This window comes from Mizuhopecten yessoensis, unplaced genomic scaffold (assembly GCF_002113885.1).
Source record: "Mizuhopecten yessoensis strain PY_sf001 unplaced genomic scaffold, ASM211388v2 scaffold2929, whole genome shotgun sequence".
Classification (NCBI taxonomy): domain Eukaryota; kingdom Metazoa; phylum Mollusca; class Bivalvia; order Pectinida; family Pectinidae; genus Mizuhopecten; species Mizuhopecten yessoensis.
This window is the reverse complement of record NW_018404790.1, coordinates 857196-880081: the sequence shown is the minus strand read 5'-3', so window position 1 is coordinate 880081 and position 22886 is coordinate 857196. Positions and strand designations below refer to the sequence as shown.

Genomic DNA, 22886 nt, shown 5'->3' with positions numbered 1-22886 from the left:
CTACCCTCACACTTGTGTTACACTTGGCTATGAGTGTTTCTGTCCTCATACCTGTGTTACACTTGGCTATGAGTGTTTCTACCCTCACACCTGTGTTACACTTATGAGTAATAACAGGCTAACACCTGAGTAACACTATATTGTCCTCTTTACTCCATACCTAGTACAGTTCTTGTCACAAGGGTAGATGGTATCTTTGAAGGCACCAGTTCCCAGCTTATCACTGAAGTAGTATTGGGCCTGCTTCTTTATACAGTGGTCTGTTTCGTCGGTTGATTGGATCATCTCCTCTGGGATCTCCACAGAAGCTGTGAAACAAGGCAATAGTCGAGTTGTATTATAACGTTATAATTTAATCTTGCTGGTAACTAGCGTTTTAATTGGCTTAACAAATTATGTTATCAGCCAATAACGTAAAAAACGATGTGGCTGTTTGTAATGTCGCTTTTGATTGGCTGATATGTACAGTGGCGTTACAATTTCTAAGAGAAAAAAGTCCATCAATAAAGGTGGATTTCCACAGTGATTGTGTATAGTAGATTAAAGCGGTTTATGATGAGAGAACACTTTGGTTTTTTGTGTTATAGCTCCATAACACCAAAGGTTACCTGGTGATATTATCTATTCCATACCAAACCCAGCCATTTACTAGTTGCTTGTATGTAAATTCTCATGAGAAATTATGATAAAGATCAAGTACATCAAATTTGATTTTGTTATTTTTCAATTAATGAGATCATTACCAATGTGATTAGAAACAAAGATTGTCTTACCTGCATATGTCTGTGGGGACAGCCAGCTGGGGGAAGAATACAAATACATAAATTAAACAGATACAAAGATAATATCAAAGCAATTATACATACACCTAACACAAAATCTTGTACTTGATTCATCATTTAGAAATTAAGTTAAATTTTCATTACCCAAATAATGTTCAAAACATTTTAGCTGCCTTATACACAAGCTATATCTCTGGGAATTTTTGCATAAGCTGTTTGGGTTTAGCCCACCAGCTTGGGCTTTTGAATTTGGGCTTAGCCCACCAGCTAAAATGATTTATTTATTTCTGTTAATGCATGTACATCAAATAAAAGCCAGATTAAATGATAACCAGATCTTATTCAGGCAGGATTACATTAGATTACATTAATTCTATGGGTATATTAAATGCTGTCTTGTCCAAGCTTACCTGAATAGATTGAAGTTAAATGCAGTCCTGGAAGACAAGAAAGACAATATTTATGAATGACTAACAAGCTCAAACTTTCTTAAATTCAAGTTTAATCTGTGATGATATTTTGCACTAATACACAAGTGTTATTTTTTTTGATAACATTTTGATGCAAAAGCATTGAAGTTGATTCTTAATTGATGACAAATTTCATTTCACAAAATACATTACATTTAATAAAGTAGAAAAAAATATATTATTTTTTGCCCAACTTTCAGGATACATACCACGTCCAGAAGCTGCTGAACCAGTTTACGGTCAAGAGGTCAAACAAAAGGTTAATGGACGGCTGTAATCCAAAAATAGAATAAAATGTAAAACCTTAAGATATTCAGGCTACCGTAACTCTTTCAGCATATAGGTAAGAATGAAAGTTAAGGATCCAAACTTTTGTGTAAGAAAAATATAATGATCTCTAAGTTTTAAGAATATTGCTTTTATCTGTATGTGTTCTATTTTTTTAAGAAACCATTGTAGAAAATACTGCTGATATTGTTCTTGGCATTTTTGGAGCAGAATCAGACACAGTATAGAGACTCACAATTCTAAATGACAGAGAAGCCGCACTGTTACTGCCATCATCACTCTTAGAGCATGTCGCCTGGTAGTCATACTGCTCAAGTCTGAAACACAACATACAGACGTGGTCATACACTATAACTGAGCTTAGAGCATGTCGCCTGGTAGTCATACTGCTCTAGTCTGAAACACAACATACAGACGTGGTCATACACTATCTTATAGCATATCACCAGGTAGTCATACTGCTCAAGTCTGAAACACAACATATAGACATGGACATACACTATATATCTGTAGGAACATATATATACACGTATGTATGGAAGTCATACTGCTCAAAACAGAAACACAACATACAGACATGGACATACACTATATATCTGTAGGAACATATATATACATGTATGTATGGAAGTCATACTGCTCAAAACAGAAACACAACATACAGACATGGACATACACTATATTTGTAGGAACATATATAAATGTATGAATTGAAGACTATGCCTTTTCTGAAATGAGAGCAGTATACAAAATTATTATCAAAGGTTGGTTTTTTTTGAAAAACTACTATCCGTTTATTTCATTGTTATTCTGCCATTAGGTTTAATATAATTATTGATCAATTTTCTCCAAAACATAGTTTTAAAGTGAAGAAAAATGTCACCATTTTTTAACAAATAATTATAAGTGTATTGAAGTCTGTTTGCCTCGTTGAATATAAAGGATACTCACCTCTATATATTCTATACCTACATGGGTGCAGTTGTTCAAAAGGTGACAAGCTTAATCACTGTTTAACAATACTTCTCAACCTCTAATAATTTGGTCAATATACAGGGTGAACTTGTAATTTTGCCTGTAATTTCACTGTACCAAATCTTTGCTATATGGAAAGTTTTAACTTAGTTAAAGGTTGTGTCTGAAAGATACACAAAAAATGAAATTTGCTGCTAATTATTGATTAAGCTAATCATGTTTTAAACAACTGGGCCCAAAAGAAAATCTTTTTAAACAAAATTACCTCTGTTATATCTCATTAAATAAAGTACCAGGTATACTCACCTCAAATATGTCTCGTTGTACAAAGCACTCATCAATCCAGCATCCACATGACCAAAGAATCGGCCAATCTGTAAATGTACGACAGAAAATACAAATTAAGGAATGATCTAACATCAGACAAATCAGGTCACGAAATAATAGAGACAGATTACAAGGTCATCAGGAAAGACATACAGTTTCGGCTAGGTGAATAAGGATATTGTAATACGGTAGATATTAATGTTAGTTTCGGCTAGGTGAATAAGGATATTGTAATACGGTAGATATCAATGTTTGTTTCGGCAAGGATATAGTGATACGGTAGATATCAATGTTAGTTTCGGCTAGGGGAATAAGGATATTTAATACGGTAGATATCAATGTTAGTTTCGGCTAGGGGAATAAGGATATTTAATACGGTAGATATCAATGTTATTTTCGGCTAGGTGAATAAGGATATTGTAATACGGTAGATATCAATGTTAGTTTCGGCTCTGTGAATAAGGATATTGTAATACGGTAGATATCAATGTTTGTTTCGGCAAGGATATAGTGATACGGTAGATATCAATGTTAGTTTCGGCTAGGAGAATAAGGATATTGTAATACGGTAGATATCAATGTTTGTTTCGGCAAGGATATAGTGATACGGTAGATATCAATGTTAGTTTCGGCTAGGAGAATAAGGATATTGTAATACGGTAGATATCAATGTTAGTTTCGGCTAGGGGAATAAGGATATTTAATACGGTAGATATCAATGTTATTTTCGGCTAGGTGAATAAGGATATTGTAATACGGTAGATGTCAATGTTAGTTTCGGCTAGGTGAATAAGGATATTGAAATACGGTAGATATCAATGTTAGTTTCGGCAAGGATATTGTGATACGGTAGATATCAATGTTAGTTTTGGCTAGGTGAATAAGGATATTGTAATATGGTAGATATCAATGTTAGTTTCGGCTAGGTGAATATAGATATTGTAATGCGGTAGATATCAATGTTAGTTTCGGCTAGGTGAATACGGATATTGTAATACGGTAGATATCAATGTTAGTTTCGGCAAGGATATTGTGATAAGGTAGATATCAATGTTAGTTTCGGCTAGGTGAATACGGATATTGTAATACGGTAGATATCAATGTTAGTTTCGGCAAGGATATTGTGATACGGTAGATATCAATGTTAGTTTCGGCTAGGAGAATAAGGATATTGTAATACGGTAGATATCAATGTTAGTTTTGGCTAGGTGAATAAGGATATTGTAATACGGTAGATGTCAATGTTAGTTTCGGCTAGGTGAATAAGGATATTGAAATACGGTAGATATCAATGTTAGTTTCGGCAAGGATATTGTGATAAGGTAGATATCAATGTTAGTTTCGGCTAGGTGAATATAGATATTGTAATACGGTAGATATCAATGTTAGTTTCGGCTCTGTGAATAAGGATATTGTAATACGGTAGATATCAATGTTAGTTTCGGCTAGGTGAATATAGATATTGTAATACGGTAGATATCAATGTTAGTTTCGGCTAGGTGAATAAGGATATTGTAATACGGTAGATATCAATGTTAGTTTCGGCTAGGTGAATAAGGATATTGTAATACGGTAGATATCAATGTCGTTAGTGAGGACTATGTCAGTAACAAATGAACAGTGTGTCGGAATAAAGGAAACAAAAATGAAAGTAAACTAATAATTTCAATAATTCCACGAGACCAAACTTGTCGAAACAGATTGACGTTTTTTAAACAGAATTAAAAGCATAAAAGAAATTGAATCAAAATAATGAATCTAAAACAAAGAGGTTTCTTGATAAAAATAAATAATTGGCACTTGCTAATGATAATGTCACCATTGAAAAAGACATCTGATTGTACTGTTGTAACAGTTACAAGACTGTCTCAATACACATAACATACACCTCTGTAGAAATACAAGTACTCCTACTTCTGTCTCTTTATCTGGCTGGTTCGTAGCGATCAGGAAAGCTCCGTCATCCAGTAGATAGCACAACATTTCTGCTGTATCACTACAGCTCAAAGTACCGGACTTGGTATTCTTCTCAATAGTCTTCAGCATCACATCTACTATGGTCTCGTGCGAGATAAAAAGACCCGCCACTGAAATGTCCAACAAACCATCTGTTAATTATTGTGGATAAATAACAGTTTTACTCCCTTGGGAGTGAGATAGGGGATCTCTAGATGACAGGGAAAATTCTTAAGCTGTCAAACATGAGACTTAAGGATCTTTCCTCTAGATCCCCATCTCACCCCTTCGGGGAAGAGGGTAGGGGATGATTCTTTTTCTCTTACCCAAGCCTGATGGCCGTGTCATATATGCAAGGTCGGGTTATATCAATGCATCACCGACATGACGTCATACAACACTTATGACTGAGAAACCTTTTTAACTGAAGGGTAAAGACAGGGATATCTCATGACAGAAAAAGTGTGAAACTTGTCCTGGGTAAGAGCAAACAATAATGGGGTTATTTTAGATAAATAGCATTAATACACTAAACAATGTATGTACGTCAATAAGAACATATATTGGTTGAGTCTGATACATATATCTGTCTCTAAACAATAACCACTATGTGTATGGTAACTCGCTGTAATAAATGCTTCCTTAAATATCAGTTACACGTTTTGATACTTGATTCTGTGACACAGCTGCCACATACCTCTAACGATGACCCGTGGTGACACCTACCTCTAACGATGACCAGTGGTGACACCTACCTCTTACGATGACCCGTGATGACACCTACCTCTAACAATGACCCGTGGTGACACCTACCTCTAACAATGACCCGTAGTGACACCTACCTCTAACGATGACCCGTGGTGACCCCTACCTCTAACAATGACCCGTGGTGACACCTACCTCTACAAATGACCCGTAGTGACACCTACCTCTAACGATGACCCGTGGTGACACCTACCTCTAACAATGACCCGTGGTGACACCTACCTCTAAAAATGACCCGTAGTGACACCTACCTCTAACGATGACCCGTCGTGACACCTACCTCTAACGATGACCCGTGGTGACACCTACCTCTAACAATGACCCATGGTGACACCTACCTCTAACGATGACCCGTGGTGACCCCTTTTTGTAACATGACTGGTAGTGATCGACATATATACCTTGATGTTTAGGAGAACAGAAACGACACCTATATCTGTATAAGTGATAAGAGTCAACAAATACGCTTGACCATTAGTGATACCAACAACCTACATGTACCAGGGAGTATTAGCAATGTCCATGTGTATCCATTACATACCTGCCGGTTTGTAAGTATCGCCGGATATATCCATGGTGATGGACCTGGTGATTCGGATGTTGGGGACACTCTCATTGACACTCCTCTTGCCTGGCAAAATATAAATTTACTCCAATTGTTAAATGATCATTACTTTAAATACCCTAGGCCTGTCTACAGCAAAAATAACTGACACCTTTCCTTTATAGTTGAGGTGGTCACTAGTCGCTATAAGAGTTGTTTTGTTTTTTTCTTCAGTATTTATACACACACAAAAATTGATACACATACATAACATGACAGAGATTATATAATTACCCAGTGTGTAGTCGACACTGAACACAGACTTTGAGGTGTCCAGGGAACGTCGGTAGTAGATTGCCTTCCAGGTATCTCGGTCTTTCTCCAATAGACCAGCCTCACTGTCAACGCAAAACATAGGACTATAAATAGTAACAAACTGTCAATACTATAAATAGTAACAAACCAAATCATTGCCAACACAAATACAGGACTATAAATAGTAACAAACCAGATCATTGTCAACAGAAACACAGGACTATAAACAGTAACAAACCAGCCTCACTGTGAGGAAGCATATATCCTTAACTCTAACATCAATACCACGGATGTACCATATGTAAGGTTGCATATATCCTTAACTCTAACATCAATATCACTGATGGACCATATGTCAGGTAGCATATATCCTTAACTCTAACATCAATATCACGGATGTACCATATGTAAGGTTGCATATATCCTTAACTCTAACATCAATATCACGGATGTACCATATGTCAGGTAGCATACATCCTTAACTTGGACACAAGTCACAGATGTACCCTATGTAAGGTTGCATATATCCTTAACATGAACACAAGTCCCAGATGTACCATATGTCAAGTTGCATATATCCTTAACTCTAACATCAATATCACAGATGTACCATATGTCAGGTAGCATACATCCTTAACTTGGACACAAGTCACAGATGTACCATATGTCAGGTTGCATATATCCTTAACTCTAACATCAATATCACTGATGGACCATATGTCAGGTAGCATATATCCTTAACTCTAACATCAATATCACGGATGTACCATGTCAGGTTGCATATATCCATAACTCTAACATCAATATCACGGATGTACCATATGTCAGGTAGCATATATACTTAACTCTAACATCAATATCACAGATGTTCCATATGTCAGGTTGCATATATCCTTAACTCTAACATCATTATCACTGATGTACCATATGTCAGGTAGCATATATCCTTAACTCTAACATCAATATCACAGATGTACCATATGTCAGGTAGCATACATCCTTAACTTGGACACAAGTCACAGATGTACCATATGTCAAGTTGCATATATCCTTAACTCTAACATCAATATCACGGATGTACCATATGTCAGGTAGCATATATCCTTAACTCTAACATCAATATCACGGATGTACCATATGTCAGGTAGCATATATCCTTAACTCTAACATCAATATCACGGAGGTACCATATGTCAGGTAGCATATATCCTTAACTTGGACACTAGTCACAGATGTACCATATGTCAGGTTGCATTTATCCTTAACTTTAAAATCAATATCACGGATGTACCATATGTCAGGTAGCATATATCCTTAACTCTAACATCAATATCACGGATGTACCATATGTAAGGTTGCATTTATCCTTAACTCTAAAATCAATATCACGGATGTACCATATGTAAGGTAGCATATATCCTTAACTCTAACATCAATATTACTGATGTACCATATGTCAGGTAGCATATATCCTTAACTAAATACAACATGTAAACTGTGTAAGGCAGTAAAGATCTATATGACTTTGAACCTCAGGTGTCGGATACCAGCCTGGTGGATAGGTGAGGTGGCCATTCCAGCATACCTTTATCAGATGTAACACAGAACTACAATGTGGTTTCCTTACCTTTTGGGAAAGACTGTGGTGATTCCACTTGCGGTTCCCATGAAATGTGCCACCACTCTGTCAAATTAGACCAAGTATCAGCATGCAAGTAAAAGTGTCAGACAGCTTTACATATACAACACACCGCAGAAATAAACAAATTATACACATAATTACACGGATAATGCTATCGTACAGATATCAATATCATCATATATCCACAAGTCTTTTATTCATTCAACAAACAAAATACATTGGAAATGAAAATCAAGACTTTGAATACAAAAGCATTATTTTACAAATTTTTAATGAAACAAAAAATGTATGAATGTTGACTTTCTATATACATATCTAAACCTTCCTGACTTCTATTATTTAGATTTTAATACTATAAAGTCATTGAAAAAGAAATATAAACAATTTGTTAAAGTATTTACATGGTAAGCTAATTCACATGCATCCTATTGTAATTGAAGTATTTGTCACAATGCATTTACCATGTATATAAAGCTGACACTAACAGCCACATAAAACTAGCTAGATTGTACTGTAGTACAAACTTCTGGTCCCAAGCTGATCAGGGAATTCATCATGTGTAACATGCAATAAACTAACCCTTATATAAGAAAGAAGAATTGATATTAGAATAAAAATGTTTTATCAAAGGACCTTTCGACCCAAGTTTCCATAGAAATGTTATTTTTGGATTGTAGATAAAAAGGTAAGAAGCAGGCATTATCTTTTTTACTGTAAAAATGCATGCAGAAAATGTCTATCAATTGTTAATGAACACTCTCCTTCACCTTGTAACAATATGAGCATGAGTTCAAAATGTCTGGCCTACAATTTTTACATTTGCCATGACACAGAGTCATTCCTCTTCTATAAGCATCATCATTCTACAGCAGTTGCTAACGGTGACAACATTCTGTACTCAACGTCTTACTGGTACTTGTAGCACTAACACTGTACACTGGGATTACATACACAATAGGTCTCACTAGTACTTTCTCAGCCTCTTACTCTACACACTTAACAGATATAGAGGCTCTGTACTAAACGTCTTACTGATACAGTGTACTTACATACCCTCTAACACTGTACACTGGGATTACATACACAATAGGTCTCACTAGTACTTTCTCAGCCTCTGACTCTGCACACCTAACAGATATAGAGGCTCTGTACTCAACGTCTTACTGGTACTTGTAGCACTATAACACTGTACAGTGATATTACATACACAATAGGTCTCACTGGTACTTTCTCAGCCTCTAACTCTGTACACCTAACAGATATAGAGGCTCTGTACTCAACGTCTTACTGGTACCAGTCTCCCCGGGTTATGCACTAAACATTGAAGAATAATGCATAGTCATGCTCCATCAATCAAGCCACTTTTAGCCAGGAGTTGAGGTCTTATTAACAGCCACTTTGAGCCAGGAATGGAGGTTTTATTAACAGCCACTTTGAGCCAGGAATGGAGGTTTTATTATAACCGCCACTTTGAGCCAGTAATGGAGGTTTTATTAACCGCCACTTTGAGCCAGGAATGGAGGTTTTATTATAACTGCCACTTTGAGCCAGTAATGGAGGTTTTTATTACAACCGCCACTTTGAGCCAGGATTGGAGGTCTTATTAACCGCCACTTTAAGTCAGGAATGGAGGTCTTATTAAACGCCACTTTGAGCCAGGAATGGAGGTTTTATTATAACCGCCACTTTGAGCCAGTAATGGAGGTTTTATTATAACCGCCACTTTGAGCCAGGATTGGAGGTCTTATTAACAGCCACTTTGAGCCAGGAATGGAGGTCTTATTAAACGCCACTTTAAGTCAGGAATGGAGGTCTTATTAACCGCCACTTTGAGCCAGGAATGGAGGTCTTATTAACAGCCACTTTGAGCCAAGAATGGAGGTCTTATTAACCGCCACTTTGAGCCAGGAACGGAGGTCTTATTAACCGCCACTTTGAACCAGGAATGGAGGCTTATTAACAGCCACTTTGAGCCAGGAATGGAGGTCTTAGTATTACCGCCACTTTGAGTCAAGATTGGAATGAAAGCAAATTTCAGCCAAGAATGGAGGTTAGATGAATATTTACTTTTAGCCAGGGAGGAATGTCGCTTTAACAGTTACTTTGAGCAAGGAATAGAGGTTGGATGAAAAGCCACTTTGAGCCAGGAGTACAGGTTGGAGAAAGGTAAAGGGTACCACTGCATCAACTGTAACTACGGAAACTACGGAAACTACAGAGCTTTTTTTAATTGAATTGGAAGTTTACTCACTCAAATATAGAATACGATAGGAAAATCTTTTCTGGCTAAGATGTTTCCTTGTAAAGGTGTATTCACCTCTCATTTTGATGCTATGCATATATATTTCCTGGATAGTATCACAGCTAAAGTGTATGATAAGCAGTGTAATGATGACGTTCCATCCCTGTACTTTTTTTTCTCTTCCTTTTTTTGCTTGTTAAATATTTTGAAAACTCAAATATCGAAAACTCATATATCGAAAACTGTAATTCTGTAAAATGCATCACCAGATGTGACTTATATATATATTCAAACTCAGTAGAAAAGGACTAGAACAAATATTTCATGATAGTGATAATAGTAATCTTTTTATTAAATGGTACTCTTTACCTTAAAAGCGATACGTTTAAACTGGAAAGCAGGTTGGATTAATAGCCACTATTAGCCAGGAACAGAGGTTGGATTATTTGCCACTTTGCGCCAGGAACAGAGACTGGATTAACAGCCAAAAGGTGGCCAAAATATAGGAAGTAATGGGCCGTAGTTCCCTTAAACAGTACTTGCTTGTCATTGTGCCTACTCAGCAGGCGAATATTTAGGTATTTTTGTGTGTTCACAATGTTACCATGACATAATGATCATGCATTTCTGCTACAAATATCCTGTGCTTAAGGTCGAGATTCTTGTAAAGTCTACAGACTAGCTAGGACTCATTGTATTGGTCTCATGTATGTATTCCCCCCCAATGACAGGACACTACAAGTACATCTGCCACCTTACAATATGCACCATTCATACACTACAGAAGGGCAGACAACATTCCTTGTAATCGGACGGCATGCTTAGGTTAACAACGTATTGAAATGTAAAAATTAGCCAGCATATTTACTCAACACGTCTGCAAGCGTCCAGTATATTTAGAAAACAACGGAAAAGCCATCACCATTATGATAAATATTTTTTTTAATTTCATTGTCAGATCTAGTCTAGACTATGTATCACTTAGTATAATGTCTTTATTTTTCGACGCTAGCTACAGCTCAAGCGTATTAAAGTCGGTGAAAAGTGTTGTTTTTTAGAATAATCTGTGACAGGTTTAGATGTTAGTATCTAATACTATAAACCAGTGGTAGGACTAGATACTATAGGCTATTTATAACGATTGATGGGTCTAAATGTTAAAGTCTTATTTTAATCTATGGTCTATAGATATTCAAGATTAACAAATGACAGGCTTGGACACTAAAGATGTTTCATAACCGATGCTGGACATTAGCAAAGAATATTTTAACCAATCACAGATCTGGACATTAGCGAGGAATTTAACCAAAGACATGTAGGAATGATTCAAGACTAAATATTACTGGTGACTTCAACAAGTTTCATCATCCTTATTTCAAGAAAGCTAAAAGCCATATATAATTACTTTAGACCTCAGACCTTTAGAGCAAACTATTTGAAGATATTAACTTATTTGACTCCTGTTACCTCAAAATGTGTCCAGGTTATTTATTTGGATGCTTTTGATAGGCCATCACTCATGAAGCCACAAGGCCTCATAGATATTTAGACACTTTTTGGCACTTGTGACCTTGATAACGAGTCAAGGTAATTTGATTCATTGGAACAAATTTAGTAACCCTCCACCACAGCAAGCTACAGCCCAGATACCTTAACTCTAAGCCTTTTGGTTCTCGCAAAGATGTCGAAAATGTGAAATGTTTTTCAACAGCAGATGGCTATGACAAGACAGATGGCATTAGGTCACATGAGCTTGTGACCCAAGTGGCCTAAAACTTTCTCAAAAGTGTTAAAGTCAAACACAAAAAGCACCACATTTCCCAAGTAGCATTACAGTAGTTCAAAGAAACCAAAAGGATTGTTAAGTATATACAATGTATTAGGTATGTAATAGTATGCAATGTTAGAAATATCAAAAAACAAAAATTACCAGTGTTAAAGTCTAAATATTATGATATAAAATAGCAAGGGCCACTGGGCATGTATCGCTCACCAGTTATTGAATGATGTTTAAAATCATATCTCACAAATGTGAGCTTTAAATCAAGTAGGTCAATGTCAAAGTCATTTTAATTTGGTAGCAAGCAAGTGGTCACCACAGGTCAAATATTCCTCTTAACCTGATGAATATTTGTTGGACGATATCAATACATTTTATGTCATTTCCTTTAACAAACTTGATGGCCAGTTTCCTAGAAAGCTACATGCCAAATATTGCTACTAAGCTTGAAAGACCATCGTTTGATTTTTTATAAAACACATTTGACCCTTTGGACCTTGAAAGTGGGCTAAGATAATATATTTCAGACAAACATGTTATTCTGTCAGCGAACTACAAGCCAAATACTATTAACTCTGTCTTCTGACCTTCAGATGAAACTGTTTAAATAGTCTTATACATTGACCCCTGTGACCTAGAAAGTGGATAGAGGTCTTCAGAGTTATTGCTGTTTAACATTGATGTCCTTTGTGAGCTTGAAAGTGTGGTAAGGTCATTTATTTTAATAAACATAACTGTTACAGTAAGCTTCAAGCAAATATAGTTATTCTAGATCTTAAAGATCTTGAGAAGAAGTTTTTTGAAGGTTTTACCACATTTGACACCGCTGAACATGAAAACATGTCAAGGTTATTTATCTAAGCAAAGTGGATAATCCTTAATCATAGTAACTGTTTATTTAGACCCTGTAGATCTTTACAGGTAGTATGGATATTCAACATACATGTAACTTTAAAATCAGGTTAAGGAAATTTATTTGGAAACCTTATGTGTCCTTCACATCAACAGGCTATAGGAAAATCGTCACTGCTCTTAGCTTACGGATATTTCATTTAATTTTTTAGCTATTTGACCCATGTGGCCTTGAAAAGATGAACAAGGTCATTGAGCTGGACAAACTTGCTGTCCTCAACTTCAGCAGCAACAGAACAAGTGCCAAAAGTCTTGGCTGTGTGGATCTAATCTGTTTTGTAAAAATGTTTACTGGATAGACGGACAACGGACGCCACACCACTGCATAAGCTCACAGGTACCATTGCCAGTTGATGAGATAAAATAGATCTCAAAAATCTTTCTCATTTCAATACTAACTGTACATCAGTAGTGTTAAATGATGTGTCATTATCGGATGTGCTGGAATCAAAAACAAAATGGGTAGTTCACAAAAATGGTATACGGTTGGCATACTAGTAATCTATATAAGAATTCAATGGACTAAACAACAAATTAAATGTCTCAACATAAAAAAAAGATATTAAAGGAATCTTAGAATTGATGCCTTTTATTTACTTATTAATGCACTTAAGTAGTCTTGTAGATTTTCGCTTGCAGTATTCCCTCAGACATTTTCTCTGCGACATGTGTATTTAATTCTATTTCCAAAGCACATATCGTTATAGCATACAACTATCTCTAAAGAATCTGTATTACACATTTATCTGAATAGAACCCTGTGAATTACACACCTATCTCTATAGAACCCTGTATAGATTCTATTCCTGTCTCTATAAAACCCTGTGTATTAAAAACCTATCTCAATAAAACCTTGTGTATTTAACACCTATCTCTACAGAACCCTGTGTATTTCACAACTATCTCTATAGAACCCTTTACATTTAGAAATATCTCTACTCTGATGTAGATGACCTGACTCCTTAACACAGCGTTGCCTCTCTATGGATTATAACAGTTTTCCCGGTGTAACCTTGTTAATGCACACAAATAACGGTAGACTTAAACGTTGTTTAACTAAGACAGAAATCAGGTCTGAACAAAAACTTAAACAACAAACTATACAGACTGGGGATTCCATTTGTTGTGTGTACCTTTTGTTCATGACATGAGGATAGGCTGCCATGTCGGTCCAGTAGATGTCAAACAGCTTGGCCATCTGCATGTCCCAGTGTAAGTGTTTTACCTTATCCATGTCAACTTTAATGCCATCCGCAACTGTAGAGGAAAATCACACCAGACTAGGCATTGTTTGTTTTCTGGACAAATATTGTGTATAGGATAACCCCATCGGCAGCTTTCCTACTGAAAAGTTAGCTTGACTACCATGAATACTTTCCAACAGTACATTGTGATCTTTATGTCTATTAAGTTACAACGACAGCATTTTGTGCACTTGTGACAGCAGATTCTCCTAATCAACAATGAACTACGGTATATTAAAATATAATTTGAAAGCCGAGTCTTGATTGGTATGTTTTAATCAAATACCGCTGCTGGTTAACATCAACCACAAATTATAGGTCCCTGTGAGAGAGACGGTCAACGAGGGAACTTACACGTAACACAGAAACAAACTTACATTGGAGGTTCTCCCTGTGAGAGAGACGGTCAAACAGAGAACTTACACGTAACACAGAAACAAACTTACATTGGAGGTTCTCCCTGTGAGAGAGACGGTCAAACAGAGAACTTACACGTAACACAGAAACAAACTTACATTGGAGGTTCTCCCTGTGAGAGAGACGGTCAAACAGAGAACTTACACGTAACACAGAAACAAACTTACATTGGAGGTTCTCCCTGTGAGAGAGACGGTCAAACAGAGAACTTACACGTAACACAGAAACAAACTTACATTGGAGGTTCTCCCTGTGAGAGAGACGGTCAAACAGAGAACTTACACGTAACACAGAAACAAACTTACATTGGAGGTTCTCCCTGTGAGAGAGACGGTCAAACAGAGAACTTACACGTAACACAGAAACAAACTTACATTGGAGGTTCTCCCTGTGAGAGAGACGGTCAAACAGAGAACTTACACGTAACACAGAAACAAACTTACATTGGAGGTTCTCCCTGTGAGAGAGACGGTCAAACAGAGAACTTACACGTAACACAGAAACAAACTTACATTGGAGGTTCTCCCTGTGAAGAGAGCAGGTCAAACAGAGAACTTACACGTAACACAGAAACAAACTTACATTGGAGGTTCTCCCTGTGAAGAGAGCAGGTCAAACAGAGAACTTACACGTAACACAGAAACAAACTTACATTGGAGGTTCTCCCTGTGAAGAGAGCAGGTCAAACAGAGAACTTACACGTAACACAGAAACAAACTTACATTGGAGGTTCTCCCTGTGAAGAGAGCAGGTCAAACAGAGAACTTACACGTAACACAGAAACAAACTTACATTGGAGGTTCTCCCTGTGAAGAGAGCAGGTCAAACAGAGAACTTACACGTAACACAGAAACAAACTTACATTGGAGGTTCTCACACCTCTGTTTGAGCTTGAGGACTTTGTGGAGGTCAGCTAAAAACCCTGTCAGGTTATTACTGCTCATTCCTTCATAGTAATCCCTGTCAGGACACAAAAATACTCTCAGGGTTAAACCTTCCATACAACCTAGTACAGTACCAATCCAACCTTCAAATCCTTCTGTTTCGTGTCATAAATGAATTATCAGAATATGCACTAAAATGACCATTTTGATAATAAGAAGTGTATTAGTTTGTTTTCTGGGACTGAAGCCCTGTTTTAGGGAAAACAAGGACACAGCTGAGGATTCTAAATTAAGTTTGGGTGAAACATCAAATTTCAATTAAATGTGGGCTGTAATTTAGCCAAAAAGGTAGAAAAAATGTGACTAAGCATTAAATCCTCCTGTCAAAAGATTTCGAGGAATTTTCGAAACATTTTAAATCGTCCTCATAATTACATCCTAATTTCTTTTTCAATTTTGTCAGGTAGTTCCTTCGAGGGAATTCTGTACATAAGACAAATAGAAAAAAGATCTGTGTTTAAAAAATCTACTCGCTTAGATTAGCTTCCTAGCTGTAAATATGATTAAATGTTGGCTCATATTAGCTTCCTAACTGTAGTTCAGTTAATGCTCAGCTGATATGAGCGTCCTAACTGTAGTAAGGATCAAATGTCACTAGAACATATCTGAAGATCAAACCTTCTACTTACCAGGGTGCAACCAGAACTTCGGAATGTGTGAAATTCATATCAGCTACAAAGAGAGAAATACAGGGATGCCTTCAGTGACAAACACATTTTTGAACATTTTATAAAAGTTCTCAAAGATCATAGATGACAATGTATGGCAAGATCCATCAGTGAGATTTTTCCATAAAATGTATTTCTTACACCAATCAATTCCTGTGTTTGTGATTCACCAATCAGGTCTACCTCTGTCATGTTTTTGTCTGGGTACAACTATCTGTTGGCAGGTGACCATAAAACACACACACACACACAGAACACACTCTTACTAGTAAAATCATGATTTAGATAAATAATAATTCAACCATGCCATATTTGGTTTGACTAAGCCCACTCATTACCAACTAAGCTTTATCAGGGAGACATCAAGCTCACTTGATCATTATATATTTACCAGGACACCTCTTGGTGTAGGAAAAAGATAACTGAACTTTCTAAAAGAAAATTGGTGGTTTAAAACAGGCATTGTCAGCTTTAACTAATTTGTAATGTTTATTAAACAAGCAATGCTTAATAAACACATAATAGTATTAGAGATGATTTTAAAATATAATGACAAGATTACAAAGCTAATGGTTTACATTACCAGCAAATAGAGTCATTATTGTAAATCAGAATTACCTCCCCTGTCACTGTGTGGCTATATCAGACATAACTTACATTACCAGCAAATAAAGCCATTACGGTAAATCAGGATTACCTCCCCTGTCACGGTGTGGCTATATCTGACATAACTTACATTACCAGCAAATAAAGCCATTACTGTAAATCAGGATTACCTCCCCTGTCACTGTGTGGCTATATCTGACATAACTTACATTACCAGCAAATAAAGCCATTACTGTAAATCAGGATTACCTCCCCTGTCAGTGTGTGGCTATATCAGACATAACTTACATTACCTGAAACAGCTTAATACTCACTTATATTACACGCATTTCCCTCCAACTGTGGAAATCGCTTTTGGTAGAGAGGCAGACTTATTCCCAAACTGTAAAAGGTTAAAGTATGGCAACTTTGTTTAAATAACATGTAGATTAATCTACAAACCATAAAAAATCACTAGACTTTAATCTACTTTGAACCTTATTAATGTAAGCAAACAAAATAAGGTAAAATCCTATTTGACTTTTCTAAATTAAGGTTTAGGTTTCGTACAATTATTTATCTTTATAGACAGGTGTTCCATACGGCCAGGAATATACAGACAGGTGTTCTACACATTCTCTATAGACAGATATTTCCCTTTGGCGCCGTATCTATAGACAGGTACCCACATGGTTAGGTGCTACCCATGGACAAGTTTTCACCTTTGACCCAGTGTTCTGTATTGGCAGACCTCTGCAATAGGCAAGCATGTCCCTTTTGTTAGGTGAGCCCTGGCCTGTGAACTAATGATGTCCCTTATAGTCTGGTATGACTGGTAAACATATTGTCCCCAATTGACAGGAAACCTACACATTCAGGTTTCCCCTATATACAGATGTTCTCTACAGACAGGTTTTCTATAAACACATGGAAATATTTTTCAAAGGCTACGTCGAAACAAACCTGAAGTTGGTACCATTGATTACAGTGTAGGAATAGTTTCTCTTCTCCACATCGACGTGTCTCTGTAAAATATAGAAAAATAACTTTTTTTAAATTAAGTAGTTTTGGTTGACCTGTATGTAGATTGGTTCATAACTATGACTGCTGTATTTCTATAGTATATACCAGACATATCAAGATGATTGCCCAAGAAGTGCTAAGTTCTCCTTTGAAAATTGAAATACAATTTCAGATTTTTCCACCTAATTCATCAATGTTGGTATTTATCTATCTGCAGTGATACATACAACATATACCAGATAAGGCTGTAATACTGATATCACACGGGTAATATGAAAAGACAAGGCCTGAAGAGAACGCAGCCTTTGCTGATGTCTGATAGATACTGATTCAGAAAAAGATCAACTTTATCTAAAGTCAGCAAGTCGAGCAAAAACAAAAAACACAAGCTCTTAATGAGCCACTATGACCTTGATTTACGTAGAATATTTGTATCCTAGATGATTGGTATTCTCAATATATTTTTTGCATCAAAAAGACAAACAGTCAAACTTAGAGAAGTTTGTTCTTGTTTGACTTAAGGGACTTAGACAATATGGTAAGTCTGGTGCAGTGGACAGCCCACTTATTTTCACGAAGATTCCTAGTGTGTGATCCCCGCCACCTGCCCGACCATGTGGGATTTTCTCCAGATACTCAAGTTTTCCTCCCACATTAAGACTTTTACAAGATAAGACTGTATATTAACATTATTCTTTCGTAACAAACATTACCTCATCTGGTGATTTCACATAGGTTTCGATCGTCATGGAGTTAATTACGTGATCAATCATATCTTTGCGCAGCTATAAAAAGAAAACAATTCATATAACAGCAGTTGGTGGCGACCTGGTATTATTATTTTTTTGTCAGTTTCTCTCAAAAATGTCTGATTATCTATATATTGTTAACAATAGATATATTATGGGATATTTTCCTTATAAACACTTGTATGTGATCATGATCAGAATTTTACTTTGCATTCGTAATTGCCTATAATTATCCAGAAAATCACATTGTACCATTAATAGTACATAAAGTTGGCCATGGATTTCTCATACAGTAGTTGTATTCTAAGGGTTTGTTCTTATTTTGTCATTGATATCCTTCTACAGTAAAACATTATAATTTTGTTTATTTGATATTTACCAGGACTGTCATGTCGTTCTCCACCTCTAAGTCAAGGAAGTCCATATTTGGAGGATCTTTAAGGTAATGCTACAATACAAGACACACAATCAACTTCATTTATCTAACATAATCACCTTTATAATCAAATGTGTACTGGCTTGATCAAACAAGAATTTGTGAGTGCTATCATGTTGTCTTATTTATATTATTACTTTGGGCCATATTATTTAACAGATATCATGATCATTGATCAACAGAAAGATTGCTAACCTCATGACTAGCAGTGACAGATACAGAACAGCTTTGAGAAAATTAATAAATGTATGAGCACACAAGTTTTGCGGAAATATTGATATGAATATTGTTCCTCTTAATTAACAGCCCAGCAACTTCAATGGTCAAATAAAATAAAATAGCTTAGGGTGAAACACAATTCATGTCAGGTCAATTGACTATCATATCCTTTTTTGTGTTCATCATAATGATCTTATAAAACCCTGAAATCAATACTTTTATCAAAGATAGTTAAAATAAATACAAAACAAAAGTTCTTTCACACAAATGAATCCAAAACAGTCCTACTCACATTGATCTTGAGGAGGGGGTGAAATATCACATAGCCATTGGTATTGATGGCAAAGGTGTATCCATTTGGACCAAGCTACAAAACAAACAAAAAAGTGTGCTTAGACAAAAGATGATGATATTTTTTAGCATACACAAAGCATGCTGATTGAAACTTTTATTTATTCATACAAATTAAAAAAAAATCATGTTCTCATAAGTATTTCAAATATTCAGATAATCAGAGAAGGGGAGATAACTACCTTGTTTGATTGGAAAGTATCAGATAACGGGGGTAACCAAATTCCAGGCTAAGGAGTATTAGATAAGGGGAGATAACTACCTTCCAGGCTGGGGAGTATTAGGTAAGGGGAGATACCTCCTTGTTTGAATGGAGAGTATCAGATGAGAGAGGTAACCACATTCCAGGCTAAGGAATATTAGATAAGGGGAGATAACTACCTTCCAGGCTGGGGAGTATTAGGTAAGGGAGGATACCTCCTTGTTTGAATGGAGAGTATCAGATGAGAGAGGTAACCACATTCCAGGCTAAGGAGTATTTGGTGAGGGGAGATACCTCCTTGTTTGATTGGAGAGTATCAGATAAGGGAGGTAACCACATTCCTGGCTAAGAAGTATTAGGTAAGGGGAGATAACTACCTTCCAGGCTGGGGAGTTATTAGATAAGGGGAGTTGAATACTTTGTAGACTGGAAAGTATCAGATCGGGAGAAGTAAGCCACATTCCAGGAATGGAAGTATTAGATTAGGAGAGATAACTACCTTCCAGGCTTGGGAGTATTAGATAGGGTAGATAACTACCTTCCAGGCTTAGGAGTACATGTATTAGATAAGGGGAGATAACTACCTTCCAGGCTTGGGAGTATTAGATAGGGGAGATAACTACCTTCCAGACTTGGGAGTATTAGATAGGGGAGATAACTACCTTCCAAGATGGAGAGAACTGCTCCATCTGTGCTGTAGTCACATCTATACCCATCACTCCTAGGATCGTCTGGTTAGACTGGAACATAAACAAAACAAGTTAACATCCCACTGTAAGGTAAACCACTAACGCACAAGTTTAATATATATCAGCATAAAACACTCGGTTGTAATATTACAAATCTTATCTTAAATTTTTCCCTGATTTTTTCCACATCTTAACAATTTTTCCTTACAAATAGGACTGATTTTAAATTTCCTCTCATGATTTCCACATCTTTGAAAATTTTGGTTAAGAATATGACTGATTTCATTAAAGATCTCCAAATGTAGCTCATCTACACGGTGATCATTTTACATCTTATGGAAGGCAAAAAAACCTATTATGTGCTCCGACTCTAACTGACAACACCAATATGGTGATCATAGATTATATACTCCATGTCCAACTTACTGCGCCAATTGTACGATTATATACAGGAAGCGTCACAGTGGTCATCATACCTAGTCCCTACAACGGTCAAAAACAGGTCACACAGGGTGTCAACACAATGTCACCACATGTCATATTACATTCAGTAGTAATTCAAACCTCATCAAGTTATTTTTTCATTCTTTATAATTTGAAATAAATTTTCTTTTTAAAGAAACCATGTAACTTTTATCAGTACAGTACACATGTTTTATCACAACAAAACCGAAATATATCCAATTCACTGAAATTATAACAACCAGTAATTATTAATAAATCAATCAAGAAAGCAGATTATCAATTGTAATGTATTCCATGTATCAATAAATATTTAACATTATATCATGAGAAATTCTAAATTTGATTTCATGTATCAAATTATTATTATCTTGTGTTAGATAATTAGTTGTTAGTTGATTCTAAAAGTTGAGTACAATTTGTAAATATCTTTTGAGAGCAATATTGTCACACCATCATAATTTAGAAACAAACGATCTTTGTAATTATTGACAGATAATTGCTGAGTCTATAATTAACATAAAGAAAATGAAAGGAGACAATATGTTTTGAAAATCGTATTTTCAAGAAAATTAGCTCACTCTCTTTTACACTTTCATTATATAATTTCGCTATGTTGAACCTCAGTGAAAGAAATCGCATACAACTCCAGAAGATCTTTAGTGTATCATGCATTAACATACAATATACAACAATAATGATAAATGCATGCAAACAGAAAGTTGTAAATATGTTAAGTCAATTGCAGTTATTTGAAATAATTAGTGGAAAATAGCAAAGTAATTAAATTATGTATACTACAGGTATTGCCTATCAATAATCTGTTTTTTTAATAAAAAAAAATACACTAAACTATGCAATATATACAACTGTATAATAATTGTAGAAAATAACCTACTGTTATATTATAATGTATTATTCATTCTGAAACTTCAGAGTTATATTATTAAAATGCTAACTGAATCACAAAATAATCTCAGTTTTAAGCAATTATGGAGGATTGAGAGAAGGGAGCAACAAAAACTAAACCAAGGATATGATGGGGGAACATTCATCAAACTATCCCACAAACTGGCAGTAAAGGGAAATAGGGAAAACACTCTTTTTTGTCAATCAGTGAATCTGAAACTGAAAATTTTGTTTAAAAAAAACAAATTTGAAATCAAATCTGTATGACATATGGACTGTTCACATCAATATTACACCAAATGATGACATCAACCAAACAATAAAGACAGACTGAAAATCAAGACGACAGGAAACAATTTGAGCACTACTAGTGAACTAAGGTGACACATCTCCACAGACAACAAGGTATATAGACACTTATACTCAGTGTTTTCTGCAGTTTTCTCTTTTACAAAACAGAAAATTTAATATTGTCTACACTGGGTTCATCCAATTTAGGAATACAAGGCTAATTTTTACAGTGTGGAGCATAAAATTTATCTAGTACTACTGGAAAAAGACACTTAACTTCTCTTAAGGAGATCTGCTTCTTTAATTATTTATGTTACTTGTAATTCCATTTGTTCATTCCATAGTGCACCATAAACCAGTATGAGATTTAATTTCTGGGTGACCATTTACCAAAAACAGGCATTGCAAGTGTCATGTGGATTGTCTGTGTTACATTATGTTACCATGACAACAGGTGTTGTTACATGACGCGATATGCATAACAATGATCAATTGCATTCTGATGTTTGTGATAATACATTATATATGTATATACTATGATAGACTATCTGTAAGCTAGCTAAGGACAATTCTATGATCAACTCTTTGTAAGTTACCTATATGAATATGCTCCTTACTCGTGGCTGTTTTAAATGAAGTACTTGTTGGATTGCTCTGGAGAAAACACTGAATGCTGAGTAGGGACACTTCCGGGGCAGT

General features: G+C 35.8%; 1 protein-coding gene across 5 annotated transcripts in view; it reads right to left on the bottom strand.

The window, feature by feature from the left end:
* The window catches only part of LOC110446696 (voltage-dependent calcium channel subunit alpha-2/delta-2-like), a 116414-nt gene that overhangs the window by 14171 nt on the left and 79357 nt on the right, over positions 1–22886 (bottom strand). For 3 of the 5 annotated variants that reach the window (XM_021491978.1, XM_021491981.1, XM_021491979.1), the window contains exons 16-36: positions 20952–21008; positions 20499–20576; positions 19576–19650; positions 19008–19076; positions 18593–18664; positions 17820–17881; positions 17192–17259; positions 16233–16275; positions 15522–15619; positions 14132–14255; positions 13398–13439; positions 8050–8106; positions 6402–6505; positions 6105–6194; positions 4757–4929; positions 2822–2889; positions 1776–1857; positions 1462–1523; positions 1193–1219; positions 774–799; positions 161–308 (exon numbers count right to left, since the gene is read on the bottom strand). In XM_021491978.1, coding sequence (XP_021347653.1) covers positions 161–308; positions 774–799; positions 1193–1219; positions 1462–1523; positions 1776–1857; positions 2822–2889; positions 4757–4929; positions 6105–6194; positions 6402–6505; positions 8050–8106; positions 13398–13439; positions 14132–14255; positions 15522–15619; positions 16233–16275; positions 17192–17259; positions 17820–17881; positions 18593–18664; positions 19008–19076; positions 19576–19650; positions 20499–20576; positions 20952–21008 — 1625 coding nt within the window. Of the gene's footprint in view, positions 1–160; positions 309–773; positions 800–1192; positions 1220–1461; positions 1524–1775; positions 1858–2821; positions 2890–4756; positions 4930–6104; positions 6195–6401; positions 6506–8049; positions 8107–11174; positions 11184–13397; positions 13440–14131; positions 14256–15521; positions 15620–16232; positions 16276–17191; positions 17260–17819; positions 17882–18592; positions 18665–19007; positions 19077–19575; positions 19651–20498; positions 20577–20951; positions 21009–22886 lie in introns of all 5 variants that reach the window. The other 2 variants (XM_021491982.1, XM_021491983.1) reach the window with 2 other exon arrangements.